The sequence below is a fragment of the Rhinoderma darwinii genome, chromosome 1 (genome assembly GCF_050947455.1).
Source record: "Rhinoderma darwinii isolate aRhiDar2 chromosome 1, aRhiDar2.hap1, whole genome shotgun sequence".
NCBI lineage: Eukaryota > Metazoa > Chordata > Amphibia > Anura > Rhinodermatidae > Rhinoderma > Rhinoderma darwinii.
In genome coordinates, this window is record NC_134687.1 from 197,112,754 (window position 1) to 197,140,294 (window position 27,541).

Consider the following 27,541-nt stretch of genomic DNA (forward strand, 5'->3'; position numbering starts at 1 on the left):
TGTGAGTATGTCAACTTTATATATTTTTTTCCTCAGAAAAATGTGAATGGCATTATCTATAGTGGGGGGGGGTCTATCTACAGGGGGGGGTCGTCTTTATGTGGGCTATTATATATAGGGGGTCTATATGTGGGGCAGTAGCTACAGGGGGGTCTATATGTGGGGCAGTAGCTACAGGGGGGTCTATATGTGGGGGTGTGGGCCACTATCTACAGGGGGGTCTATATGTGGGGCAGTATATGTGAGACACTATACAGGGGTGGGCTATATGTAGAGCACTATCTATAGGGGAGCTATTTTTTAGGGTACTTTCTATAGGGGTGGGCTATGTGTGGGACACTATATACAGGGGTGGGTTACCTGTGGGGCACTAGCAACAGGGTGGCTATATGTAGTGCACAGTCTACAGGGGTGGGCTATATGTGGGACAATATCTACAGAGGTGGGCTATACGTGGAGCACTAACTATAGGGGAAGCTATATGTAGGGCAGCACGGTGGCTCAGTGGTTAGCACTATTGCCTTGCAGCTCTGGAGTCCATATGTGGGCACTATCTACAGGGGCTTCTATGTAGGTCACTATCTACAGGGGGCACTATCTACAGGGGGCACTATCTACAGGGGGCACGGTGTGTGTGTGTGTGTGTGTGTGAGACAGTTATATTTAGATGTGTTGAGAATTGTAACTTTGTTTACAGGTGCAGAAATGTTTTAAAAGTGAGAAGCTGAAGACATCTAAACGGAAAACTGCAGAAGTGGGTCATGGCCGGGAGAAATCCATCATAGATGTCTGAACCGGAGGGAGAAGAAAAGAACTAGAATCTGAGACGTCACCGGTGAGTCACTTAATGTAAATGTTTATTCTGCCTCTAATCAGTAATGTAGTCACTGTATGATCTGTAGCGAGATGATGGTGGTATGTTTTTTTTTTGTGAAACCGCATCTCCCAGCATATCCTTATCATTGTTTCGGCCATGCTGGGAGCTGTAGTTTTACGCCGTACAAACCTATGCGCAGTGGCGTAAATACCGCTATAGCAGCCGTAGCGTCCCCTAGTGAAGCGGCATCTGCCTCCTCCCTTGTGTCTCCCTTGGACGTTCCAGAAACCCCTGGCTGTGCTGCTGCTTTGAATGTGAACATTATAACATGGAAATTGTTACACAGCCTCATGGTCAGCAGCAGTGAGCTGCATCAATAAAGGGGCTGTGTAATACAGTGTGTCCCACCAACCCCCCCTTCCCACTTCACCCCTGAAAATAATCCCACATAATCCATTATATAGCCCCCCCCCAAAAAAAATAAAAAAATATGGCCTTAAAAAACATCTGCCACCCATATTACACTCTTGGGGGCTTTAAATTAATCTCTTGTGGGCATAAGAAACTGATTTAAAGGACCACTATCAGGGCAAAGATCTGTCAATGGCCCTTTAAACATATTGTACGGCTCTCGCGGAATTATATTTCAAAATATGTGGCGTTTACGGCTCTCTTAGCCAAAAAGGTTCCTGACCCCTGGCTTAGAGCCTTGGGCAGCCTGAGCTGTAAATACGGCCCTGCCCGTTAGTGCAGCTGACCTGACGGATACACCTTTCAGCGCTAGATACAGCTATTCTGTATACAGGGTACAAAGCAGCTGTATCTCAAAAAGTAAAAATAATTTTTAATAAAATGTATTTACAATGTTGCACTAATCACACTGATACACATTTTTATAAAGAAAAAAAAAAAAATTCAAAGGTGTACATAGCTTTCAATAATATACTGTATGTAATTGAGTATCTTCTCCTTTTTTTCTAAATTTTTCCCAGTGCTGCCATAATGTTCAGCCAAAAGGTTCCTTCTGCTGACACTAAGGATGTGATGACAATTGCAGAGCAAGGAACGCAAGTGCTTTCTAACATCTGTGGATTCCTTACAGATAAAAACATTGAAAATGAGGTATGGCATGTATCTAGAGAGATATGCTGTATGATACACTATATTAGACTTGGTAATGCTTCATTCTATACACATGCAGAATATACATAGCGTTTGACATTTACTTGAAAGTGCTGAATATATAACAAGTGTGTATTTTAAGCACTGATAAGGTCATGTTGCTCTTTACATGTAGTATATTATGATATTTGCTGAAGTGCTTAAAGGTCATATGTGACAATTTGTTTCTGTTTATTACAAAAGCCGCAATAAGTAACCAGGAAAAAAAATGCATTACCCTATGTTACTACCTGACATTATCCTGCAGGTAACTAATGATACAAACAAAGGTAATATACACTTACTAGAGTTATAGCAAAAAGTATTTACCCCAATGTCCCCCCTTACTGCATATTTGTCATGATAATTAGATTTTGAAATTTAAAGAAAATTTAATATTAGATAAAAGTTAACAAATAATTTTTTTTACTTATAACTGTACTTGTTTAAGGAACAAAAAACTGATTAAACACCCATGTCACCTACTGTATGTGAAACATTTAATGCCCCCCTACTGAATTAACCAATTGACCAAATGTAAAGGATCAATAGATTTAGTATAGTCTTCTGTGTTGATTCTAAACCCTAACACCTTCCCGCCGCAGCCATTTTTCAGTTTTTCACTTTAGTTGTTCTTCCCTACATTCCAAAAGTTGTAACTTTTTATTTTTCTATCGATATAGCTGTACGAGGGCTTGTTTTTTGCAGGACAAGTTGTAGATTTTCACGGCAACAATTATTGTACCATATAATGTAATGGGAAACTGGAAAAAATATCTTAGGGTGGAATGGTAAAAAATACAGTGATTCCTCGATTATTTGGGGGGTTCAGTTGTTAAAGCATTCACCGTGCCGTAAAAACGGAATGTTAACTTTATTCTACAGGTCAATACGATTATGGCAAAACCAAATTTATATAGTTTTTTTATGTTTTACAAGTAAAAAAAACTGATTATTAAAAATTAAATAGGTGTTTTGTCGCCATATTCTGAGAGCCATAACTTTTTTTTCTGTCGATGGAGCGATATGAGGGCTTATTTTTGGCAGGGTGAGCTGTAAATTCTATTGGTACCATTTTGATCACTTTTTTGGTCACTTCTTATTCTATTTTTTTGTGGGAGATGAAGTGACCAAGAAACAGCACTTTTGGCATTTTATTTCTTTATTTATTTTTACGTCATTCACTGTGCGGGTTAAATAATGTTATATTACAATAGGCAGGGCTTAATAGGAGTACAATTAGGCCCCCGGCTGCCATGCCAACCATCGGCACCGGGGCAATGTAGGGGTTTGATGCAACGTCAACAGGGCCGCCCACTGTTTCTAATGACTTACAATGTCGCGTCCGCTATTGACCGCGGATTATAAGAGGTTAAACGATCAGGTACCCGCTCGTTACACTAATGTGTCGGCTTTAACACACAGCCAACATGCTCGTTCTATGGAGTGGGCACAGCTCGTGAGCCCGCTCCATATTCCCCCACCTGAACACCGCCGCGGATGTCCGTAAGGGGTTAATAGTGCCATAGTATTTTTCTTATACAACCATTGCAGAATTCTCTTTCCAATGGCTGCCAATTAGAACCTTAGAAGCATTTAATAAATGAGGAATGGCTGATGAATAATTAAATATATTTAGCACTAAAATCTCCTAGCATTCCTTGCAGGCTGAATCTCTGCACACAGCTTGCTCTGGTAATTTACATTCTGGGAAGTGCAGTCTTTTGTCCAGTCACGGTACTGTAATTTAATGTAGGAAAAACTAACTGTCCCACTGCATTTTAAGAATTCAGCAAAGCTGTTCTGGAGTGTGCACTACAAACATGTTAACATGCAATATAAGTCATTATAGCATCTCTCCTCTCCTCTCCTCTCTCGCTCCCTCCTTTCCTTCTGCTGCAGTCTCTCTGCCTCAGCCTGTGCATGAGAATGCTAAAGGGGAGGAGGGCGAGCAGCAGGGGGAGACATCTGATTGGCTAGAGCACACAGCACAGCTCTAGAGCGCCACATCAGGAAGAGTCGCTCACTCAGCACAGTTGTGACTGCTGTTGTGTTATTAACGGAAATGCTTTTTATTTTTTTTACAGCTGTCTGAACATGTTAAACAAGTATGCCACAAACTTTCCAGAGATGACAGAGTATCTGCCTGCTGCAAAAAATCATCAATAGATGCTCTCCTCTGTTTACATTCCATGCCCGCTGCTGAGCCCATTAAGCTGCCGAAACTACAACTGCCAACCAGTGAAAAACTGTGCAAGAAAGGCAAAAACCAAGAGCTTAAAAAGTCAGTGAAATATTAAAAGTATTGATCTTTATCAAGATAATTTAAGATTGACTGTTCCCAATTTCTAAATAATATTTACCCACTTCCTTGGCCCCACATGTCTGTTGCTTTCCTGGCTTCGCACCAACACTGGTAGCTGGCGTTAAAACACCCAAAAAAAAATAAGAATATTGTAAAATGGTTCTCTAATATTTAGGAGGTTTTCCTGTTTTAGGTTAATATTGATTAAAGGGGTATTGCCAACTGATAAATGTATGGCATATCCACAGGATATACCATAAATGTCTGGTAGCAGTGGCGTAACTACCGATGTAGCAGCCATAGCGGCTGCTACGGGGCTGGTGGCATGAGGGGGCCCGTGCTGCCAGCCGGCACAGGCCCCCCAATGCCTGGAGGCTTTGCTAGCAGCCGCTATGGCTGCTACAGCGGTAGCAATGCCACATTCAATAGTGTCTGCGTCCAAAGGGCGCAGATGCTATTGAACACTATGACAGAGCTGGGAAGTATCTCCCTGCTCTGCCATACGCTACTTTAACAGTGGCGTAGCTCTAGGGGTTGCAATGGTCGCAATTGTGACCGGGCCCCTAAGTCTGGGGGGCCCACGGGGCCCATAGGGCCCCCCTAGCTTAGTAGCCACACAGTGCTGACTGAGCTGGTCCCGCTTCCTGAATGCTGGAGCGGCTCGGTGCAGGCAGGGGCGATGATGTGACGTCATCGCGCCTGTCTGTGCCGAGTCACTTACAGCACAGACCAGAGGACAAGGATCTGCCACCTGTCGTGGGAATGGGGATAGGTAAGTAATTATCATATTATTTTTCTAGTTTTTCACTATGGGGCATTATACTGGATAGGGAAGGGAGGCCGATATTGTGGCAGCTATAGGAGTATTTTGCTATATGGGGGCCATTATGCTGTATGGGCGGCATTATACTGTGGGGGCATTATACTGTGGGGACAGCTATGGATGGGATAATACTGTGGGGCAGCTATGGGGGGCATTATACTGTGGTGGAAGCTATGGGGGGCATTATATTGTGGGGCAGCTATGGGGCAAATTATACTGTGGGGGCATTATCCTGAGGGGGCAGCTATGGGTGGCATTATACTGTGGGGCAGTTATGAGTGGTATTATACTGTGGGGCAGCTATGTGGGGCATTATATTGTGGTAGCAGCTATGGGGGGCATTATACTGCGTGGGGCATTATACTGTGGGGGCTGCTATGGGGGAATTATACTGTGGGGCTGCTATAAAGGCCATATTCTATGGGGGCAGCTATGGGAGGCATTATACTGTGTGGGGGCAGCTATGGGAGGCATTATACTGTGTGGGGGAAGCTATGGGAGACATTATACTGTGTGGGGGCAGCTATGGGTGGTATTATACTGTGTGGGGGCAGCTATGGAGAGCATTATACTGTGTGGGGGCAGCTATGGGGGGCATTATACTGTGTGGGGCAACTATGGGGAGCATTATACTGTGGGGGGCAGCTATGGAGAGCATTATACTGTGTGGGGGCAGCTATGGGGGGCATTATACTATTTGGGGCAACTATGGGGAGCATTATACTGTGGGGGGCAGCTATGGGGCATTATGCTGTATGGGGGAATTTGTTTGGGCATTGTACTGCATGTGGGCATCTGTGTAGGCATTATACTGTGTGGGCATTATACTGTATGGGACATCTGTATGGGGCATTATATTGTATGGGGCATCTGTGTTGGCATTATACTGTATGAGGGCATTATACTGTATGGTGGCAGCTATTGGGCATTATACTGTGTAGGGGGGCACTATAAGAGCATGATATTTTGTGGGCTGAACCGGGTGTGCATGGGCGGGGATTGGGTGGGATTAGAGGCGTAGCTTAAAAGAAAAAAAAATTGCTGCTGCGTGCCACATCGATTGTCCCTCTTTGTGATACTTGAAAGTATAACACTGCCTACAGGTAGGGCTTTATAGCCCTGTATGGGGAGGCTGTATTGCCCTGTCTACAGGGGGTGCTTTATATCACTGTCTACAAGGGGGGCTGTATAGCACTGTCTACAGGAGGGGGCTCTATGGCACTATTTACAGGGGGGCACTATCTACAATGGTGGGCTGTGTTTGGCACCCAGGGGAGGGGGGCCCAGTCAAAAGTTTGATATGGGGCCCAGTGTTTCCTAGTTACACCCCTGTCTGATAGATGCATCTAGGTAAATGAACAGGTTGCTGTGCATGTGCCAGTTCTCTCTATTTGTTTCTAAGGGAGATGGCAAAACAGCCGAGCCCGCTTGCTCGAGGTGACACCCGTTCTAAAGATAACTGTGAGTCCATGAGCTGGGACCCGCATCTATCAGACATTTTTGGCATATCCTATGGTTCATAACTATTTTCAAGATATTTCTTTGACAGTGAATGAGAACACTCTTGTTTATATATAGTATATATGAACACCTATATAAGAAATCACACATGAACCATTATTAGCGAAAAATAGACAATATTTTATTGAAAGACAAAATCATTAAAAATAAGTACATTGGCAGTAACATTACCCATAGAAAAAGGATCCCCACATAGGTCGGGTCCCACAGCCTCTATAGTAAAGTGCAAATAGTGCATGCACAGACTGGTACATAAGTAATATGATGAATATGGATAGAAACCATCCAAAGCAAAGTGATATTAAAAACCAGACAGCAGAAAGGTACAATTAAGGAGGCATACAGACCAGAACTATGGGGGGATCAACCCCAACACGTGTTTCGCACGTAGCTTCTTCCGGGGGCTAATATGTATATACTTAGGGTATGTTCACACATGCACGTCCATTACGGCTGAAATTACGGAGCTGTTTTCAGGAGAAAACAGCTCCGGAATTTCAGACATAATGGCATGTGCAGGCGCTTTTCGCTGCGTCCATTACGGACGTAATTGGAGCTGTTTTTCCATGGAGTCAATGGAAACCGGCTCCAATTACGTCTCAAGAAGTGGCATGCACTTCTTTGACGCGGGCGTCTTTTTTACGCGCCGTCTTTTGACAGCGGCACGTGAATAAAATGACCGTAGGCACAGAACATCGTAAAGCCCATTCAAATGAATGGGCAGATGTTTGCCGACGCTTTGGAGCCGTATTTTCGGACGTAATTCGAGACTAAAATGCCCGAATTACGTCCGTAAATAGGGTGTGTGTGAACCCAGCCTTAGTCATACTACTACAATTGTATCCAGTCTTGGCAACGGTCTGGGCTCCAGACTGATAAATTTAGCAAACATTGTACATTGATTGATACATTGATTGATACATATCTGTGCTGCTGCTGTCATGTTTAGCACAAATATCACTGCATAAACTGGATAGAGTCACATGGTATACATTATATGTAAGAGAGTTCCTATTCAATGACAGCAGACAAAGATCTTGAAAATTGACATTTCAAACTATATTATAAAGTTATTCACCTTAATTATACAGCGATTAAGCTTTATAACCCCCTTTATAATAGCCTTTTATTTGCAGTTCAGCCGCAGAGAAGACTGTATAGACTTGTGCTTGTTTTTATATACCCTTCTATAAGGAGCTGTCTAGGGACATTATGTACCTATCTATAGTATGTCCATACAGCTCTGTCTTTTTTTGGATTCTCTCCATATATCAATTTTTTTGTATGCAAGGATGCCATACAGTATGAACAGTTTGTGGAAATAAACACACACATGTACCCAGTATGGTCCCTTGATCTCTGCAAATAAATGTTAGCATTGACTTTTCAGAATGAAACTTGCACCACCCAGCGTTTTCTAGTTACGCCACTTGCAATGACTATTTATATGCGTACACTTCTCTCTCAGGAAAATAGGAGGTCTCTTGATGGCTATTTAGAAATCCTCACCAGCCAAGTAGAGATGAAGAGGTGGCTCTCTCTTTTAAAGTCTAAGGGAGTCACTGACTTGGCTGTCTCCATAATACTCATAGAATTCAGAAGAGAAATCCATGAAATAGGTTGTCAGATGGGGTCTGGGTCCCAGATAGTGATGAGCGAATTTCCTGAAATTTGTTTCAAGGCCGATTCTATTGAATCTGTTCCACAATTCGTTCTGATCCGAAAAAATTAGCTTTGAATCACAAGTCCCCCGATTGGCCTGTCAGACTCTCTGATGTCTGTATTCAAGTTGGATACAGTCCTAGAAGACGTCAGAGAGTCAAGCAATTGGGTCACTTGCAATTCTACCCCTAAAAGAAAAAAAATATCACCTTCCCTCTCCGGAGGGTGGGCAGGGATGCGACGCTACTGTGAGAATTATTTTTTAATCTCCTCTTCTCCCCTCTTTATTCTATAATCTGCCAAATGGTGACAATATGTGCACCGCAAACCTCGAAAGATTTGGATTTCGGCGAATCAAACTTTTGGAAAATTCAGACCGAATTTGATTAGTGCTAAACCGGTTCGGTCATTTCTAGTCCCAGAGGTGGAATAAGGGATCCCAAAATATTTTTTTTCTGGGGACCTCTACCAATCTTAATCCAGTCCCCCATTTTTAATAAGTACGTTTAATATTGATTTTGATTAATACAAATGCCTCATACAGTAAAACATTTTGAAAACATCAGGAAAGCAGCAGTCTGTGTTTTGTATGACCAAAGGTTGCTTTCTACTTCTTTCATCGCATTATATACTATCTATAATCTTACTATTATATTTTTGATATATTTTCATAGTATCTCATTTTAAAGGAGGTTATAAACCCTTTTAGACAGTTTCATCTGGATTTATATAGCACTTCACAGAATTGCCTTTCAGATGACATTTCATTGCCTACAAGAAGGGCACCTTCTCGCTTCATTGTATTGTGTGGATTTTATAGTAAGTGTGAATCCTCTGTAGTCTGGTTTAGTGTATCAGTGAAAAGCTTTCTGTGACTTTTCCTCTGTTTGATACTTTAAGGAAACTCAGTGGATATAAAAGTATTTTCCCCTCATCATGAATACAGTATCAGAGGAGGTTTCTGAAAAAATCTAAAAAAAAACAACTGTTTTTTATTATTTATTTGTTTATCTAAAGTCTTTTGTCAATCACAGATGAAAAGAAAGATGTTTGATTTACCCAGCCGTTTCCTCCGTTTTATCTCCAGGTACATGTACGAGTTAGCGAGAAGAAATACTAAGCTGCCAGAAGTGTTTATTGATAAGCTGTATGAGTCTATGGCAGACGTTGTAGAGATATGCTGCAGCTCAGAAAATGCTAATTCTTGCCTGGAAAAGAAGGTATTTTGACAGTTTCCTTTCATTAATACAAACATTTTGCTGTTGGGAAAACTTTTTAGAACTTTTGAAAATCAGGGTACAGTTAGAAGAAAGTACAGTATAGTTTTATGTTTTATATTTTTTTTCACCCATCCTCCAACTTATGAAAACATTTGCTGCCATCCTCCTTGATCATCTTTTTACTATATGGGATAAGGATCTCAGGAGAAGGGTTAAGCAGAATTGCAGAAAATTCTTTGTTCTTGCTGCTAGGATCTACTCCTATTTTAATAATACAAGAAGGAAAAACAGTAAACAGTCAATTAACAGTTTCCCAAAATGACAATTTGGAACATCCATTTCAATAAATGTGACACGAGCAGTATAATAACTATAACGTTAAGTTTACATTTTTCTAAATTTTAAGAATTGGGTAGATGGGCAGGGGAAAGAGTAGGGGAAGTGCGGATGTTCGTCTAGTAATAGAGGATTTTAAGCGGAAGAGGGGATGGTATATATTATTAGATATTTTGCAGTCATTAACCCTTTCATGACCAAGAATCATTGATGCCCCTGTGTCCAGGTCAAATTTTACATTTTTGATATCTACTTCTTTAAACGATAATATCTTTGGAACCACTTTGAATATCACAACTATTTTTACTTTGTTTTTTACAAGACTTATGAGGCTTTCATTTTCTAGATTAGTTTAATTAATTCAGTGTTTTTAATTGTTATTATGAGAAGACAAATCACTAAAAATTAAAGAAAAAACACTTTTTTTGTAATTTTCTCTATCTATCTATCTATCTATCTATCTATCTATCTATCTATCTATCTATCTATCTATCTATCTATCTATCTATCTATCTATCTATCTATCTATCTATCTATCTGGAAAGGCCCATGCTGGGGCTGAAACATTGCACTGCCAATGGGTGATTAAAATGCAGTTTTTCCACTTGAAAACCATCTGCTGTGGAGTGCTGCCTTCCTTTGTTTTTCTATATATGGAACCGGGGATCAGGGTCCAAAGGCTTGCACCCAAAGAATTACAAATAAGGCTATGAGCCTACAAGTGCTGCTCTCCTTGTGTTTTATATATATATATATATATATATATATATATACACACACACACTGTAGAGCTCTGTAGCAATTAGTCCTCTTCTCTCTCCATCACCCTGGATCGATGCGAGGGTAGAGTGAAGAACCATGAAAAAAATGGCAATCAACAATGAATCAACTGTCAGGTTTTCATGGCTGTTTTGCATCAATGTATCTCAAAATTTGAATCCATTTCCCGGCCGTCTGACCATTTTTTAACAGGCATTTGCCATCCGTTTTTCATGGACGTTAAAAAAATGGATGAATTTTATTTGTTAGGGCTTTTTGTCCCAACCCCCTGAAAACATCACAGTGCCCATGTAGATAGTGACGCAATACCACTGTAGATAGTGCCATATTGCCCACATAAATAGTGCCAGTGCCCACATAGATAGTGCCCACTGTAAATAGTGCCACAGTGCCCACATAGTGCCACAGTTCTCCCTGTAGATAATGCCCACTTAGTGCCACACACAGTGCCCATGTAGATAGTGCCACAGTGTCCCCTGTAGAGTGCCAATATAATGCCACAGTACCCACGTAAATAGTGCCACACCCACTGTATATAGTACCCCCCTGTAGATAGCACCACACCCCCCGTAAATGGCATCACCGCCCTGTAGATAGCAGCATCCCCCTGTATTTAGCAATATCCCCGCTGCAGATAGAGCCACCCCCCCCCCCCCGTAAATGGCACCCTCTTCCTGTAAATAGCACCACTGTAGCTCCCTGTAGGAGCGGAATGCCTCTGGCCGAAGATTCCGCTCCTACAAGAAGCCCCTGATGTCTCTGTCCATATATGGACAGTGACGTCAGGGGTTAACTCTATAAGTGGAATCCCCTGCCAGATGAGAGTGCATGAGAGTGCAGAGCTGCTCAGACTGAAGCAGCACTGCACTCATTAAACCCCTTCCAGGCTGCCAATGTCTATACACGTGCTAACTGCACAGGGCATCGGCAGTTAGAACCTATATAGCAGTATGGCAGTTGTGAAGAGGTTAACGGATAGCATGTCCACAGTCACGGATGATAGGCTAGATCTCGAGACCGCATTGAATTGTCTATAGTTTCTCCAGAACTCCCAGATTTTGGCAAATTAAGAATGGGTACGAGTATTGCAATGGGCAATTTGTTCCAATCTAAAAATATGATCGCAGTTGGTGATCCAATGTGACAAAGCTGGGGGTCTATTTGTTTCCAGTAGAGAGGAATAGTTGAGCATCTGCAAGTAGGCCACTTATTATTATTATTATTATTATTATTATTATTATTATTATATTTTACATATCCCAGTCATTTAACTTTTATGAGCAGGCCCAGTAAGCATATTTTGTGGGGTATCGATAAATCAGCTCAGCAAATTTTTGAGATTTTACCACATATCGTTTTCTAAAAAAGTTTAATTTTGGAGCATTCCCACCAGATAAGGTAGTTTCACAGTTACATCTCCAGTATAAGGAACTTACAGATGGAAACATCTTATGTCGTTTATTAGGGGTGCAATACCATATAGTAAGAAGTTTATAGTAGTTCTCTTGCATCTTAACACAGCAAGATATTGTTGGTATCAAAGCCTGTGGAACTCCTAATTTGGCATTTTTTAAAGCTTACTTGAAGGTCTTTTTCCCAGGCTATCATAAAGGGAAGATTCAATAGCTTGGAGCTGGAGTGTAGAAGATTGTTTAGGGTTGATAGTTTCTTGCGGGTGTTCCTGTGTTTACCAAGGCAAGTTTTTAAAATCTGTGAGGCCTCTAAAAATGGACACTCTATGATGTAGGGTTTTAATGGACTCCCATAAGAAGTGTAATTGCATTGTCGTTAAACTTGACATACGAGAGTCACTGCAAATCTGAGAAAGGAATGGAAATGGACCATCTGAACACAGGTCAGTGATAGCTACAGTCATGTTTTTAGCGTTACCTGACAAAGTGGCTCTAAATGCCAATTGAGAGTTCGTCAGGACATCTCGTACTTGCAATAGTGGCGATAGGGTGGAAGCTAAATCCTCCCGGGGACCAGAAATGTACCAAGTCTGGAGGGTGGCCTTAGTTAGTATATTCGGATTGTTTGGATTGTTTTAGAGTAGTTTTGTCCATGAATAACAGGGATCTTAAATGTATATCTGACATACATTTTTCGATTTCTAGATCTAAGCGATCCAGGAGCGCTCTTAACCACTCCAGATATCTAACTACTTGGATAGCCTTTTTAATAAAGCATAAAATCAAGCAAATCAATGCCACTTCGATTTGAGGGGTATACCAGTAACCAGGGGCGGATACAGACAAGTGATGGCCCCTGTGCAAGATTAGTATATGGGCCCCATGATCTCCAAAATTTCATTATAGATCCTCCTTATGTCTCTCTATCAATCCATCAGTAATTTTTTGTCATAAACTTCATCATCTCAGGAGTTTACATGCACTCTAACAGACAGAAGACAGTTGCTTTAAGGTAACAATGGGGCCTCTTACCTACTGGGCCCCAATGAAGTTGCACAGGTTGCACCAATGGTATGTCCGCCCATGCCAGTAACCCGTGTGGTAGTCTTGGTTTGTGCTTTTTCCAAAAGAAGGATGAGAGGATTTTCCTCAGTTGTATGAAAAAAGAGCTTGGGATTGTGAGTCTGGAAGTAATATAATATTTTGGAAAGTACTATGGATTTCACTAGGGATCTGCGGCCAACGTACGATCTAAATGGTATATTCCACAAATCTAATAGTTGTTTAATTTTCTGAGGGGGGTACTTATAATTTTTGTTAAATAGAGAGCGCGGATCAGGCGTAATGTTTACTTCCAGAAATTTCATATAGTCCGAGGACCACTGATACTGTATGCTGTAGATATGGCCAGTTAATGCTGTACTTGTCAATCTAAATTAACAATTAGGACCTGTGATTTTAATAGATTTATCTTGAAATTAGATTAATAGCTAAAATGGTCTAGAATGCTGCTTATGATTGGAAATGCTGTAGTCAGGTTAGAGATAAATATCAATAGGTTATCAGCAAAAGCTGTGAGCTGAGGTTGATTTGTATCAGTATTTATATCTTTTATTCTATTCTTTTGCTGAAGCGCCTGAAAAAGGTTTTCCACCGTAAGAATGAACAATAAGGGAGAAAGGGGGCACCATTGTTGAACTCTGAGGGATTACTAAATTTCTCTGAAAACGTAGACATAAATAGCCAATCAATTCTATCAAATACTTCTCGGCACTACTTTATTTTTAAAAAGGGAAAGTAAAATTGAATGATCAAACCTAGATGTGACATCAATATTGCAAAGAAAATGGGCAAAAAAATTGTCAGAACATAAACACTGTTGCCAACCTCCTGTTTGGTTATTTTCTGACATCTTAGGCAAAAATAACAGACTACAAATTTTTTTTACGGACATATTACCTGGCTCTCTATATAGGGAACGCCTTCAAAACGGCCCAATCTAAATCATAAGTAGTGCATAACCTGCCCCCAGAAGCCTTCATCAGACTCACAAATTAATTCCAACTAGTCAGTCCTCTATATACTGCTCCTGCCTCTGTGTTTATCTCTATACCTCACCCTGCTACTCTTTACACACAGGGTGAAGAATATATTAGCAAGAACAGTATTATGATGTGTATATTGAAGGAGCTGTATACATCTGTATAAAAGGGTAGAAGCAGTACAGACTGCAGTTTATAGACATATATAAACAAAACTTACATGCATATAGAAAAACTACTGGCCCTTCACAGCAGCCACTAAACAGCAGGAGAAAGATCTTAGTAAACTTCTCCGTCCTTATCACTCACATTTTTTGAGTTTTCCACATTGTGCTTGCTGGCAGCAGAAACAAACAAGGCTGCTAGGCCGGGACTGGAGTTTCCTTGGCACAGCATGAGCCCTGAGGGCACTGCAGCCAGAGAGGGCACTTTAGAATTAGATCATCCTTATGATTTATCTCTTCCCTGTGTCCACCGCCCTGTAGATGATGCAGCTGACTCGAAGGTCCCCTGTTTGCACTGCGCATGCGTAGAGCAAACTTGAAAAATAAAATAAATCGTGGACAGGGTTTTTTTCTGCTGTGGACAGTAGGGACAGTGGGAAAAAAACACCTGTTTTTTTTGCGGATTGTCCTTAAAATTAAGGACTGATGGCAACCCTGAACATCAAGCAAATATCTTGATTACGGAGGTAAATCTCGTTTACCTCCGTAATCTCGCGAGATTACGAGTGGCTTGCTGTAATCTCACTGAAAGGAGTCAGAAGTGTCAGGATTCTGAATACACATGACGTCCAGGCTGGATTTCATGTGTATTCATTATCAGGACACTTGATTAACGTTAATCTCAGTGTATGTGGCTGCACATCGCTGCTGTGTAAATGAATGGAGAGAAGTGTATGACGCTGACTGGTCGCTGATTGGTCAGCGTCATACACGTAAACACGCCCAGTTAAAAACACAATACACGCCCAGTTGGACATAATGAAAAAAAAACGCCCAGTTGTCCATTTCAAAGCTCATTTGCATATATATAAAATAGCTCATAACTTGGCCAAAATTGAACGTTTAAAAAAAAACAAAAAAAAAAAAACTTTACTGTTATCTACATTGCAGCGCCGATCACATGCAATAGGAGATAGGGATTTGAGAATCTGGTGACAGAGCCTCTTTAATGCTTGCAGCAGCAACATATACTGTATTAGTGTATTTATGTTCTCCTCTGACAAATGGGAACCTCAAAACAGCACCTACACCCAGATTAGGGTGTTACTAACAATCTCTGATCCTAGGGACATAATTTGGACCTGATTGGTTCAGGTCCTAATCATGTGATCACCTTGATAACCAGATTGAGATCAGAGGTGAGATAGAGAAGCTGTTACACAGACATATATTTGACTGAATTTAGTTATTGACCCCTTCCTGTAATTCCTGTGTAAATTACCAGGATAAAGACGCACTCCCCGCCATATTAGGTGCTCTGCTTTAGCACAGTGTCCTTAAGCTTCTTAAAATACTTTTATCTGCGCTTGAGCACCAGGAAAATAGCACAGGTGAAGTGCGTTACAATATGAGATGTTGATGGACGGGGTCGCGTCATGTGCCCCGAGAGGAGACATGGATAACCAGGGGGTAGTGCTTAAAGATTAAATAAAACGGGGCAGAACTTCTAAGCACAGTATATTAGTAGGTGCCATATATCCCTCTTATCCATTGTTCAAAAAACATTATATTTAAAGGGGCTAATTCCTTTAAAAGCCAGCATTAGTAACTTCATCTACCTGTAACTGCATGATTGTCTGTGCTAGAGGAAGGGATAACCGCAGTGTTTTTTGTTAAGGCTACCTGCAAGGCATTATGGGAAAGCCAACCTGATGTCATGTCATAATTTTTCTAAATCTTTAAAATGGAGACCGCCATTTTGACGCAATTTTCGTGTGCCATGATCCTCGAAATTTTCTAACTTTGTTGAATCCGAGACATTAAGGAAATTATCAGCAGAATTCGATTTGTGTAGAATCAATTTGCTCATGTATAGTGTTCTCTGTCCACGGTATACATTAAAGGGATTGTCCATATGCTCTTATAGAAATCCTATCAGGACTCCTTTGTCGTTGTAAAGAGCGACTGCTGCCCTGGAGGTATACCTGGAACCATATATCAGAAGGTTGCCAATTGACTTCAACCAGTGCTGCAGGGAGATTATGGATACCAGCAGCTCGCCCATAGTCATTATAGCTGACTGTTGGAAGTGCCGTCACAGTCCTGGGACCTGCTACAGGAAAGGGGATTTTCCTAGTTGGACAACCCATTTAAAACTGTTATCAAATTTTTTATACATGTTACATATTTTAGATTTTGTCAAACAAATATGTTTTTGTGCCACACATTTATGGAATAGTGACATTTGTGCTCTATTTCAGAAAGTGCAGCTGACTGAAGAAATTAAAACGTACATAAGTGAGGGTAATGGGCTGTGTGGAGACTACAATAAATATCAGTTCTCTGATTTCAAGGAGAGGTAAGAATGCAGTAGTACTACAATATGTTATAATCAAGGTAAGTTCTGTTATTTCTTATCATGGCTGTACACTGTGTAAAATACAAAACTGCCAGAATACCCAGTGATGATTGGCATTACGTATATTATTATGCCACATTTTTGAAAATTATTTCAGAAGATTATGTTTTTGGAATGCCAAACTGCCAATTTCTTTGGAGCTTGTTGAATTTAGTAATTTATTTAACTATTTACTATTTACCAATAACCTCTGATCAGTACGTTATGTCGATACTGATACATAGTACTAGTTATTACACATTTGTTTGAAAAGGGTTCTCAGTTTTCAGCATTTTCAGTTGTAGGAAAGGTTGCTGAGTCATTCAGTTTTGGCAAACCCACACAGAACAAATATCTCTCTATTAAATATTGATATAATACAAAAGATATTTCACTTTTGTGATGTTCATCCATTTACAGGAAATTGTTTGAAGTAAACACCACATTCTTGCAATATAACCTAAGATCATCCAGTTAACATTGAAATAATGAACAAATTAAAATGAGAATACTCTTTAGTAATTTTTCTCTTATTTTCATAATGTTTAATTTTTTTTAAAAGAATCAAGAAAGCGTTCATACTTTCTACAACTATTTACTAAAACATATTACAAATGCATATGCAGCTATTTCAACAGTATATACATTAACCATACTACACAGTAGAAACCGCTTCAATTATTACATTCTATTCCTTTGTCACTCCCCCGCTAAGCACAGTATGAAAGACAAATCATGTGTTGACCTCATATACTGTACGCAGTTTACACAATTTTGCATACCACTTTTTGTCATGTCTGATTCTCCCTAATTTCACAAAGTAGATCTAAGAAAAAATTCTTAACTGAGAAGTCAGGTTTGAGCAGTCCATATTCGAACCTATTACTTTAAATCCTGTTGCAGGAGGTTGTGTAGGTAATGGTAGAGACTAATTCACTCCTCAAATGCTTTAGAGGGTCCACTTACCTCTTCAAATGCCTGAGGCAACTCTTTGAAAGGGGTCATCAAATTTAGAATACCCAGATTCCTATTCCTATATTAGGGAATTTTCAATTAATAGAGGGGTTCCTCTGTTCAGCATCCAGTGTAAAATTGTTACAAAGAGCATCTCTTGCTCTGGAGGTCCTATCCAATCCTGCATTGCACAGACAACCCATTTATGGGAATGGGCACTATGTAATACTCAATTTACACTGTGGTGGTGCTGCCACTACTTACTGATAAGTTTTCCCACAGATTACAGCTGATCACTGGGGATTGTAGCAGGGGGACGCTTTGTAATCATCTTATTGTCGGGGGACCTTTCTAACAAGTAGGGACTGTTAATCACGCAAACCATTTAGAACCCATCAAAATACTGCTTCTCCTGACAAAAGGTTTTGATTTGATTATGATCAATTGTCACCCATTGTATAAAAAACCTGATGGAAACCAATTCCATTATCAATTGAACCCTATACCATAGGATCCATGTGCATCTGCAAGGGCGGCACGTATGAGATATTTTCCTCCAACTGTGAACCTCCTATAGAGTAGTTATTGTTCAGCCCTTACTGACAAATCTATTACTTATTAAAACTTCTAAACGTAGTTGTTAAGATAAGAATCGCTTAATACTGGTGTGATAAAATGTGATAACTCTGTAAAATCCCAAGTTAATTCTCTGACGAGTGCATTTTGCATTTTGACCAATTCTAGACAATAAAGGATTAATGTTGGATTAATTATTTTGCCTCAATTGTCTTATGTGGTGTAATCATGGTCCCTTTAATATTAATTTGTGAATGGAATTGCCATAATTTATATTTATACAGAAGAAATACAGTATTGGAATGGGAAATATGGATATAGCTTTTCTTAATGTGTCAGTCCAGTTATATTCTCCCGCTTGAACTAATATTGGGCGTGAAGAAACGCTCCTGCACGCTGTACAGTACTGCTTAAGTGGACACGTTCACAATACTCTCCAGGTATTGTACGGTGGCCATGTGAACAGTACCGCCCAGCGTGCAGGAGCATCTCTCCTTGCCCGATGTTAGTTCGGTCGGGAGAGGATAACTGGACTGACACTTTAATAGGAAAACTGATTTCTTTAGATTCCTAGCTTTAGCTTAATGAGTTTCCCAATTGTTACCACAGTGGTTCTATACCTTCCATGGAGTCCAGCATGGCCACCTTCTAAACTACAGAACTATTGGGAATGAGTACTGCTGATGTGCCAGAACTCTTGTACATCTCCCCCCTGCTTTTTAGGTGCCAATTCCTAGTGTTGGACCAGGGGATTTTAAATTAGACCATTTTGTGTTTACATGTTTGGTATAGAAGACGGCAGAGAGGGTAACCGGCAGGAGAAACCACATCTACCGACTAAAAGTTTTCTTTACATTTTTAGGTTTAGAATGCAGTAATATAGTGTATATACAAAGATGTTTCATTAATTTAGTACTGTAAATGCTGCATCTCTGTCAAACACTCGAATATCTGCATCTGTTATTTCCTTCTTACTCAAATAATCATGAAAATGAAACTTTATTTGTTTAAAATGTATAGTTAACCTGTCTTCATTAGGATTAACCCTGATGACAATTCCTAGAGGCCTACATATTTTCCAAAACAGTTTCTAATGGGTAATTGGGTTCAGCTGTAACCAAATGCTGCAAAGGGCATTTCTGTTTGATTTTTGATCACTTTTATCTATTGTCGTAAGAGAGCTTAAAAAGAATTTTTTATCAAAGATTTGGGGTACCTTTAAACACAGCCATCAGAAGCTTTGAGCTCCTGCATCATATGGGTTTTATGTTTTGATTGAAGATCTGTGAAGAGTGAGCATTGGTATTCTTGGCATCATGATCAATCCTCAATCAAGTTTCAACCCATAGTAGGCAATGGTGGGTGTCATTATTTAATGAGCGTGGCAGCTGATAAGAGATTAATAAGATATTAAGAGTCACAGGATGATAGTACAATAAAGCACATGTGATAGACATCAAAATGTATCCCTTAGGAATGAGACATGTGAAATGTCAAAGAGAACAGAAAAACAAAAAAAGTTGGTCTATTATATTGACACTTTGATATGAACACTCAGTGATAGCCAGATCATGGAGAGTTGATGAAAAGTGTGCGTACAACCATCAGGACTGCTGGGCATGAGTGGTCATCAGCTACGACATGGAAAGATCTATTGTGTGTTTTATGTATAAGGCTATCTTCTAATGGTAATGTAATGGTCTAACTTTTTTCGATAGAATAACGTTTTACAGCACAATAAAGTAATAGCCTTGTAGAGACCGTAACTTTGTAGGGCATGTACATGTCATTCCTGTGTTGTTCTATGACACTCAAGACATTTATATTCTACTAGGAATAATTTATGTTTTATATATAAAGAGTATTATATAATTTATATAAACCTAAATTAACATTTTGTTTTCTGTTTCTTGGTAAGTTCTGATGTCTACATCTTATCTTCTGACAAAAATTTTCAATGGGAATCTGTTTTGAGCCTACATGAGCAAAGTGGTCAATATATATCCGACAAGGCCTTTTTGGCTGACAGAGGAACATTGCATGCAACATTTGTGTGATGAGGGCTATAGACATTGGTGTCAATGGTTGGCCAGATGGGAATGGCCTGGCCTACCCTTTCCATCCAGCCAGGCTTTTCTTAAAGGAGAAATTGGTAGAGTAGAACCTCCAATTTTATTAATAATATTGTTAAATTTTTCATTATCCCTCCATGCTCTGGTGTACACCACCTATTAAATCATAGAAATTGTAGGTATGGGGAGAGAGGGAAAATAGAGCACGGTGGGTTAAATGTCGCCTTCAATTATTGTATTGATACCGACTAGTGTAATAGGTGAAGGATTGTACTGTGCAATGTCCCCTTTTATTGCCACATTTTATAGTATTTTTATTATATACAAAGTGTAATCACAACTTTAATGGAATTCCACTGAGTAGGGAGCCTATTGTTGGCTTTACTAATTCAGTGGAAATATGAGAGGTAGTGCTGCAAGGGTTTGTATTATAACTGTAAACTCCCCTGCATGTGCACACCGCAAGGGATTGTAATCAGTCTCTGTGAACAGCTGCCTGGTCACTGGGTGCGTTTTATTTTGTATATTCTCAGTGTTGCCGCTCCAATCTTTAGTTGAGCGGCAGCGCAAAAGAATTACAATTTGTCTCAGTGAACAGCTGGTTGATCATCGAGTGTGTTTTGTTTATTGTATTACCAGCATTGCCGCTCCGATCTTTAATTGAGCAGCAGCGCGGATAGCGGCGCGGACAGATAGTGATCTATCTCTGTAAGCAGCTGACTGATCAACAAGTGCGTTTTCTTTTATGTATTCTCAGCGTCGCCGCTCCAATCCTCGATTGAGCGGCAGTGCAGAGACTGCGTTTAGGCAGAATGTATTCTCAGCGTTGCCGCTCCGATCACTAAATGAGCGGCAGTGCAGAGACTGCGTTTAGGCAGACAAACAGACTGCCTGTTGGTAGTCAACGCTACTGACTCGTGGGGTTTTAAAGATTGCTGGCTTGTTCGGCCTGCAATATTTTGGAGTATCAGCTGTTAGTGCCGCGACGTCATTAGCACTCAACGCCTGTATTTTAAAAAGCGATTTACAACATGCTAGCTTTTTGACATTTGTAGAAAAAAAATCTAAAAACTCCAAAATTGCTGTTTTTTGGTCACCTCAGCACCCCAAAAATTATGGCTTAAAAAGGGATGAAAAAGTTGCATGTACCGCAAAGTGGTACCAATAAAAACTACAGTTCGTCTCATAAAAAATAAGCACCTATTACTGCTCAATGGACTAAAAAATAAAAAAGTTATGGCTCTCAGAATATGGTGACACAAAACAATTTTACTTTTAACAAATAGTTTTTATCTTTGTAAAAGTGGTAAAACAACTGTATACATTTGGTATCTCCGTAAATATATAGACCTGTAGAATGAAGTAAACATGTTGTTTTTACCGCTCAATGAACGCCAAATTTTTTTCAGTTTCCCAGTACATTATATGGTACATTAAATAATTTCCTCAAAAACGGTAACTGAAAATTTGTCTCCAAGGGGATAGGTGTCAGGTTTTCTGGTACAATTCAGAATTTATAGTACCTTTTAATAGTGGCAAATTATCCAGATCCCAAAACAGCAAAGCATCCTCACATTACCACCAGTATGGTTGACTGTAGGTGTGATGGAGTTTTGACAAGCTGGCCACTCTATGAGAGATTCATATCTGTTCCTAGTTGTCTCTATTTGGAGTTAATAGATATTTCGCTGTGGTTCAGTAGAGTCAAATGTTTGTGTACCCCTTTCCAGACTAATATATTTCAACAGTTTCTTTTGTTCTCTCTTCTGAGAATTAAAGGGCTTGTCCATGACCGGACAATTGATGACCTATCCATAGGATAGATCATCAGTGTATGATCGGTGTGGGTCCCACACCCATATCGTGCACCAATCAGCTGTTCCGGCTTCCTCAGGCCGCTGTACCGTATGTTTTAAATGGTATGCAGTAGTTGGAGCCGGCAGCAGATGGCTCCAACAACTTAATAGTGGCCGCTTTGCAGAACTGCAGCTCTGCTCCTATTCACTTGAATACGAGCAGTGCTGCAGTTCCGCAGAACGGCCCCTATGCAGTGGTCGGAGCCATCTGCTTCTGGCTCCAACTACTGCATACCGTTTAAAACATCTAGCACCCGGAGGAAGCCGGAACAGCTAATTGTTGCGGGGTCCGGGTGTCTGACCCACACCGGTCATATACTGATGACCTATCCAATGGATAGGTCATCAGTTATCAGGTCGTGGACAAGTACTTGTATTTTTCATTGCACAGGCAATGAAATTATAGAAAATGTGACAGTAGTTTGACACAGTTTTATTTTGTAGTCTATATCAGAAGATTTCAATCATACTGCATAATGTTATGATATAGGCAAGATCAATCAATAACCATATGACATTGCAAAAATAATAATAATAATAATAATAATAATAAAAAAATTTCAGCGTTTCATATATTTTAGATAACTTAATTTTATATCATTGGTTTTGGCTCAGTTAGGTTTTTTATAATCTGTGAGTTTATTGACGGAATGAATAAACAGAATGTAACACTGATGCTGCCTCTAATCCAAGCGACTCTTTCTAATGAATGTTGGTTTGTTTGTCACCACAGGTTAGTTAAGACTCTCAGCAGTAGGACTCCTAAACTAACATCAAAGAAGGTGGAAGAGTTAGCAGAAGAGAGAGCAAATCTAGCATCAACGTGTTGTATAATAAATGCACCTCCAGTGTACTGCAAGGAAAAGGTGAGAAGAGCACAGATCACTACAAAAACATACATACACTATAGAGCCAAAAGTATGTGGACACCTGTCACCTGTGAGTGTCAGCGCAAAAACTCCTGACAGGGGTTGTAGTCTTTGACTTCTTGTGGTAAAATAATCACATGCTTAAACAGCACAGATTCCCCAAACAAATCGCCTTCTAATACCTATGCAACTGTATGCCTAGGAATCGTTTATATCACACACATATTTTCTAAGACAGGCTATATCCTGCTACTGATAAGAAGTGTCATATTCTTGACCTTGCAGTTACAGAGAACATGTCAGATAGTAGATTATGAAATGCAGTCTAGCTTCACAAAATGGAAGGAGTCTATACTATATACTCCAATATACTGTGGGAATTTGTGCTTTTCAGCCAAAAAAACATATGCGTGGTCAGACACTGATGTTGGAGAAGAAGGTCTGGTGCACAACTGGTCTTCCAATTCATCCCAAAGATGCTCTGTGTCACTTGAGTTCCTCCACAGCAAACTCACCCAACCATGCCTTTATGGACTTTGCAAAGTGCACAGGGGCACAGTCATGTTCAACCAGTAAAGGGCCTTCCAAAAACTATTGCCACATAGTTGTCTAAAATGTTTTTGTATGCTGTAGCATTAACATTACCCTTCACTGAAACTGAGGGGCCGAACCCAAGCCATGGAAAACAACCCCAGACCATCAGACTTCCACCAACTTTTACAGTATGCACTGATACATTCTAGTAGGTATAGGTAGCCTCCTGGCATCCGCCTAACTTAGATTCGTGCATTAGACTGCCACTCCAGTAGTCGGAGCTCTGTTATCTTTCTACATAGTTTCAGTGCCCTGCGAATTTTGTGTATTAGTCTTGTATTGAGGTTAAAATAAACTTCTTAATAACCTCCTATTGATCTCTATTGGAGATGACCATGGATAGTCTGTCTATCGGTGACCCCTTAATATAGCAAGGATTACAGGGCATCAGAGAAAGAGGATAGAGCTCTGACCCCTAAACACTAAAGTTTAAAGGACATTAATAAAGTAAACAATGAAGTTGGAGTTGTGCTTTAAACCCTTAAGCGCACGGCCAGACGTGGCGGAATTTTTTCGCTGCAAATGTTGGTGCAGATTTGGGGCATTTATGCAACGAATCTGCACCAACATTTGCATATTTGACAGGTAATTCAGACGTTGCAGAAAAGACAGCGGACTTACCACAGATTTCAGTTTTTGCATTGCAAAGGCTGAAATCCGCAGTGAAATTCTGATGCTTCTCCGCTTCTCCGCAACAGACAGTGCATGCTACGGAGGGAAAATTTCGCACCGCAGCCGATGGTCCGCAGCGGGGTTTTCCGCAACGTCTGAACTAACATAATAATACTAAAAAATATATTGGAACAACTGTAAAAAATGGCCGCAGGAGAATTCCACTGCAGACTGTCCGCAGCGAGAATTCCACAGCAATTCCGCCACGTCTGGCCGTGCCCTTAAAGGAAACCTGTCACCAGCATTTCACCTATTAAACCAGCAATACCTGGTGGTAGTGGGTGAAAAATCATTTCTATATAACCTATAATTGTCGTCTTAGTCGGCTCCGTAGCTTTAGTATTCAGCTTTTTAGTGTTCCCACACCGTATGCAAATGAGCATAAATGAGTCATATCTTCATTTGAAAAGAGTCAAATCTTCATTCCTCAAGTCTTTCCGAGTTAACCCCGCCTCCTTACTTTTGATTGACAGCTCCTCGCCTTCCCCCAGCACACAAAATCCCCCACTTGTGCATTGATGTCCTCTTCTGGGGTGTGCGCACAAAGGGACACCGGATTATTACGATAAAAAGCGTTAAATGTTTGCTGACCGTTATTTACAGTCGGAAGAGGAGTTTAGGAGAGGGGATAACGGCAATTAACTTTTTATGGCAGCGGCCAGTGAGGAATAAGTAAAGCTCAATAGGTGAAATGCTGGTGACAAGTTCCGTTTAACCCCTTCCCGACATTTGACGTATCCATACGCCAAAGTCGGGTAGGGGAAGTATGGAGCGGGCTCACGGAGTGAACCCGCTCCATACGATGCGGGTGTCGGCTGTTTGTTACAGCCGACACTTCAGAGTAACAAGCGGCATCGCGCTCGAGCGCGATCCCGCTCATTTAACTCGTTAAATGCTGTGGTCAATAGCGACCACAGCATTTAAATCGTTAGAAAGAGGGGGGCAACCCCCTCTAACAGCTCATCGCGCCCCCCGCAACGCAATCGCGGGGGGGGGGTGATGGTTGCTATGGATGCCGCCGTTTTTGTGCACCTATTAAGGGCTTAATAGATGCCTATCAGAATCACGATATACTGCAATACATTAGTATTGCAGTATATCGTGCAAGCGATCTAACGATCGCTGGTTAAATAAAGTGTTTTTTTTGTGTAAAAAAAAATAAGATATTAAAAGTTCAAAAAATCCCCCTTTTCCCATTTTCCCCCTAGAGCATAGTGAAAAAATACATAAATAAACATAATTGGTATCGCCGCTTCCGTAAAAGTCTGAACTATTACAATATATCATTATTTAATCCGCACGGTGAACGCCATAAAAAAAAAAAAATTGTAAACGCCAGAATCTCTATTTTTTGGTCACCTAATCTCCCACAAAAAATGAAATAAAAAGTGATCAAACTGTCGCATGTACACCAAAATGGTATTATTAAAAACTACAGCTTATCCCGCAAGCAATAAGCCATCATACCACTTAATCAAGGGAAAAATAAAAAAGTTATGGCTCTCGGAATTTGGCGACACAAAATACATTTTCTTTTTTACACTTAGGTTTTTACTTGCAAAAGTAGTAGAATATAGAAAAAACTATATATATTTGGTATCACCATAATCGTATTGACCCACAGAATAAAGTTAACATGTTGTTTTAATTGCACAGTGAATTCCGTAAAAACGGCGCGCAAAAAAACATGGAGGAATCGCTGTTTTTTTTCATTTTCTACCCCACAAATAATTTTTTCCCGTTTCCTAGTACATTATATGGCAAAATAAATGGTGCTACAAAAACCTACAACTCGTCCCACAAAAATAAAGCCCTCATAGTACTATATCGATGGAAAAGTAAAGACGTTATGGCTTTTGGAAGGTGGGGAGGAAAAAAAAACAAAAATGAAAATCTGAAAAAGGGCTGCGGCGGGAAGGGGTTAACGACGAGCCACGGATATATCGGTCACAAGCAGAAGCTAGTTACCCGCATAGTGACGGATATATCTGTCGCACTAATCTCGTGGGTACTGCCACTGCACCCACGAGATTAGCGGCAGGAGCACAGCTGTTATACACAGCCAGGCAGTTTAACCCATTAGAAGCCGCTGTCAATAGTGACAGCGGCATCTAATGTGTTTGACAGAGGGAGGGAGCGCCACCTGTCACCACAATGGCTCTCCGCGACTAGGTTGCGGTATACAGATGGGTTTCCATGGCAGCCGGGGTCTAGCAAAGGCCCCCAGGTCTGCCTTAAAGCAACTGCCTATTGGCATGGCCTAATAGATTGCCCGTAAATTTTACACTGACAGGCAATAACGCTTATACCAAAAGCATTATATAAGCGATCAGAAGATCGCAAATTGAAGTCCCCTAGTGGGAGAAAAGAAAAAAAAACCTGTTAAAGAAAAGATTACAGTAAAAATAAAATCAAACCACTTTTTTTTTTTTTGAGTGGTTTTATTTAGTAAAAGTGTAAAAAAAAAACTCATACGCAAATATGGTATCGCCGTGATCTTAACGATTTGCACAATAAAGTTAACACACTAATTAAACTGCCCCCCATAAAATTTTATCAATAAGTTCCATGTGATCCAAAATACTACCAATGCAAACTACACCTTGCCCCGCAATAAACAAGCCCACATATGGCTACGTAGATGGAAAAAAGAAAAAGTTACAGCTCTTGGAATGCGGTGATGCAAAAACAAGTAATTTTTTTTAAAACGGTTGTTATTGTGCAAATGTAGGAAACATATAAAACCTTTATATATTTGGTATCCCCGTAATCGTCCCGACCCATAGAATAAAGATAACATGTTAATTATGCCGCATAGTGAATGGCGTAAATTTATTATGTGAAAAACTATTCTGGAATAGCTGCTTATTTTCAATTCTCTTTGAAAATAAAGTTTATAAAAGTTAATCAATATGTAAAGTTATGCATCTTGGTACCAACAACCTGCATGCATCATATGTCCTAGGGGGCGCTACACTGGCGGATTCACTTGTTGAGAAGGATCTGGGTGTTCTTGTAAATCATAAACTCAATAACAGCATGCAGTGTCAATCCGCTGCTTCAAAGGCCAGCAGGATATTGTCGTGTATTAAAAGAGGCATGGACTCGCGGGACAGGGATGTAATAATGCCACTTTACAAAGCATTAGTGAGGCCTCATCTAGAATATGCAGTTCAGTTCTGGGCTCCAGTTCATAGAAAGGATGCCCTGGAGTTGGAAAAAATACAAAGAAGAGCAATGAAGCTAATAAGGGGCATGGAGAATTTAAGTTATGAGGAAAGATTGAAAGAATTAAACCTATTTAGCC

At 40.3% G+C, this 27,541-nt stretch overlaps 1 protein-coding gene across 3 annotated transcripts in view; it reads left to right on the top strand.

Annotated features, from left to right (window-relative positions):
• The window catches only part of GC (GC vitamin D binding protein), a 156,788-nt gene that overhangs the window by 119,123 nt on the left and 10,124 nt on the right, over positions 1-27,541 (top strand). For 2 of the 3 annotated variants that reach the window (XM_075860690.1, XM_075860689.1), the window contains exons 7-11: positions 1,810-1,939; positions 4,066-4,262; positions 9,377-9,509; positions 16,505-16,602; positions 22,833-22,965. In XM_075860690.1, the coding sequence (XP_075716805.1) occupies positions 1,810-1,939; positions 4,066-4,262; positions 9,377-9,509; positions 16,505-16,602; positions 22,833-22,965 (691 nt within the window). The remainder of the gene's footprint in view (positions 1-1,809; positions 1,940-4,065; positions 4,263-9,376; positions 9,510-16,504; positions 16,603-22,832; positions 22,966-27,541) is intronic. The other variant, XM_075860691.1, reaches the window with a different exon arrangement.